Here is a 1,784-nt window from a genome sequence, read left to right as displayed (position 1 = left end):
AATAATAAAAATATATATGTGAAAACTAAATGTAAAGCATAGCTCCTTTCTCTGGCTTCAGGTACGTTTGTTGAGCTCTGCATGACACCCCTCATCATTATGGTCTCAGGGACAGCCTGCCTCAGGCGTGGTTTGGCTGGGGGACCCACCCTCCTGCCAGTGCCCAGCTGCTGACCTGGGGCTGGTAACTGCACCTCCTTGGGATCAGCTCGCCACCTGAACGGGGTGGTGTGTCGTGTTCCCTTTTGCTCTCCCAGCCTGTGACACCGTGTTCTTGGTACGGAACCTGGATACACTAGGACCGTCGTCGGCAAACTGCGGCTCTCGAGCCACATGCGGCTCTTTGGCCCCTTGAGTGTGGCTCTTCCTAAGCCTTAGGAGTACCCTAATTAAGTTAATAACAATGTACCTACTTATATAGTTTAAGTTTAAAACATTTGGCTCTCAAAAGAAATTTCAATCGTACTGTTGATATTTGGCTCTGTTGACTAATGAGTTTGCCGACCGCTGGTCTAGGAGACAGATCTACCACTCAGAAATGTAGACGCAGCCCTCCTTGCACCCCCACGGAACCCTTGGCTCAACTGAACAGGCAGATGTTGTGGGGACCCCCTTCCCCGCACTCGTGCTCGGGGCTGGGGAGCCCACTGTGCCCTAGTTCATCTCGCGCCAAAGAGGGAACTTCTCAGGCAAGATATTGCTCCCAACTCTCCACTGTCCGAGTTCTGCCCCTCCGACCAACATGGGTGCGGCCTCCCCCTGAGCCTAGGAGTCTGCCCGCTGGCCTGCGGCTGACTGCTCTGTCAGAGCGGAGCGCCCGCCGTGGGTGTGGAGGGGGCAGGCGTGGCTCTGCCCTCAGGAAGCTCCCCTGGCACCTGCCCCCCCGGAGCTGTGCCTGGTGTTAATGGGAGCTCCTCCAGCCCCTCCAGGCCTCCTGCTCCCAGGGCCCTGACGCGTCTCCCGCACCCACCGTGGCTGGTGCAGAACAGATGCTGTGAAGTCGTGTGCTGCCTGCTTGGGGCGCTTGGGCATCTCAGCGCCATGAACTGAGGCCGAGCCGCCACCTCTGCAGACACTGCTCAGCCACGTCCGCTCCAGGACACACCGCGCGAGGCCCGTCTGCCCGCCCCAGCCCAGCCTGGGGTTTGGCTCAGCCCAGCGCGCAGTCCTCCCCTCCACCCTCTCCCGGCCCGCAGGGATCTGACCGTGGATTTTATCCAAACTTTGCTTCATCCCGAGTCACTGTCCGGACCTGCCGGGCAGTTTGAAATCAGGTCCCCGTTATGGGTGCGGAGGGCAGTTGATATTTGGGGTATAGTTTTGAAAACAGGAACTGGGTCATTGGGGTAGACCTGGCAAGATGAATTGGATTTTATCAGTCCCGCGTGTGTTTCTCCTCTGAAATGATGATAGATTGACTAGTTTTATGCATGTTACTAAAAGAAAAGGGGACCTTTTGACAGTTTCCTATGCTCAAACCCAACATGTGTGACTGACTCAGTGACTGGTATCTTTTTAGCAGAGCTGCCCCCTCCATACACCTCCATCGCCAGCCCGGATTCTGGGGGCATCCCAGTGATAAACTGTAGCGTGTGCCAGTCGCTGATCAGCCTGGACGGCAAGCTCCACCAGCACGTGGTGAAGTGCACGGTCTGCAATGAGGCTACAGTAAGTGGAGTTTCCGCCAGTAAAAGCATCGATTGTTACCTGACATCTTTTCCCCCAAGCAAGTACTTCCACAGCGTGACTTAAGCGTAGGTGCAGGCTGGACACAGAGATGGCGC

At 56.2% G+C, this 1,784-nt stretch overlaps 1 protein-coding gene across 1 annotated transcript in view; it reads left to right on the top strand.

The window, feature by feature from the left end:
• Positions 1–1,443: 1,443 nt before the first annotated feature.
• TMEM55A (transmembrane protein 55A) overlaps positions 1,444–1,784 on the top strand; it is a gene marked incomplete at its 5' end in the record, with an annotated part of 19,780 nt that continues 19,439 nt past the window's right edge. The window contains one exon of the mRNA XM_014540526.1: positions 1,444–1,668. Coding sequence (XP_014396012.1) covers positions 1,444–1,668 — 225 coding nt within the window. The remainder of the gene's footprint in view (positions 1,669–1,784) is intronic.

Source organism: Myotis brandtii, unplaced genomic scaffold (assembly GCF_000412655.1).
Source record: "Myotis brandtii unplaced genomic scaffold, ASM41265v1 scaffold2467, whole genome shotgun sequence".
NCBI classification, from domain to species: Eukaryota; Metazoa; Chordata; class Mammalia; order Chiroptera; family Vespertilionidae; genus Myotis; species Myotis brandtii.
The sequence above is the reverse complement of the archived record's forward strand: the minus strand, read 5'-3'. Positions and strand labels throughout refer to the sequence as shown.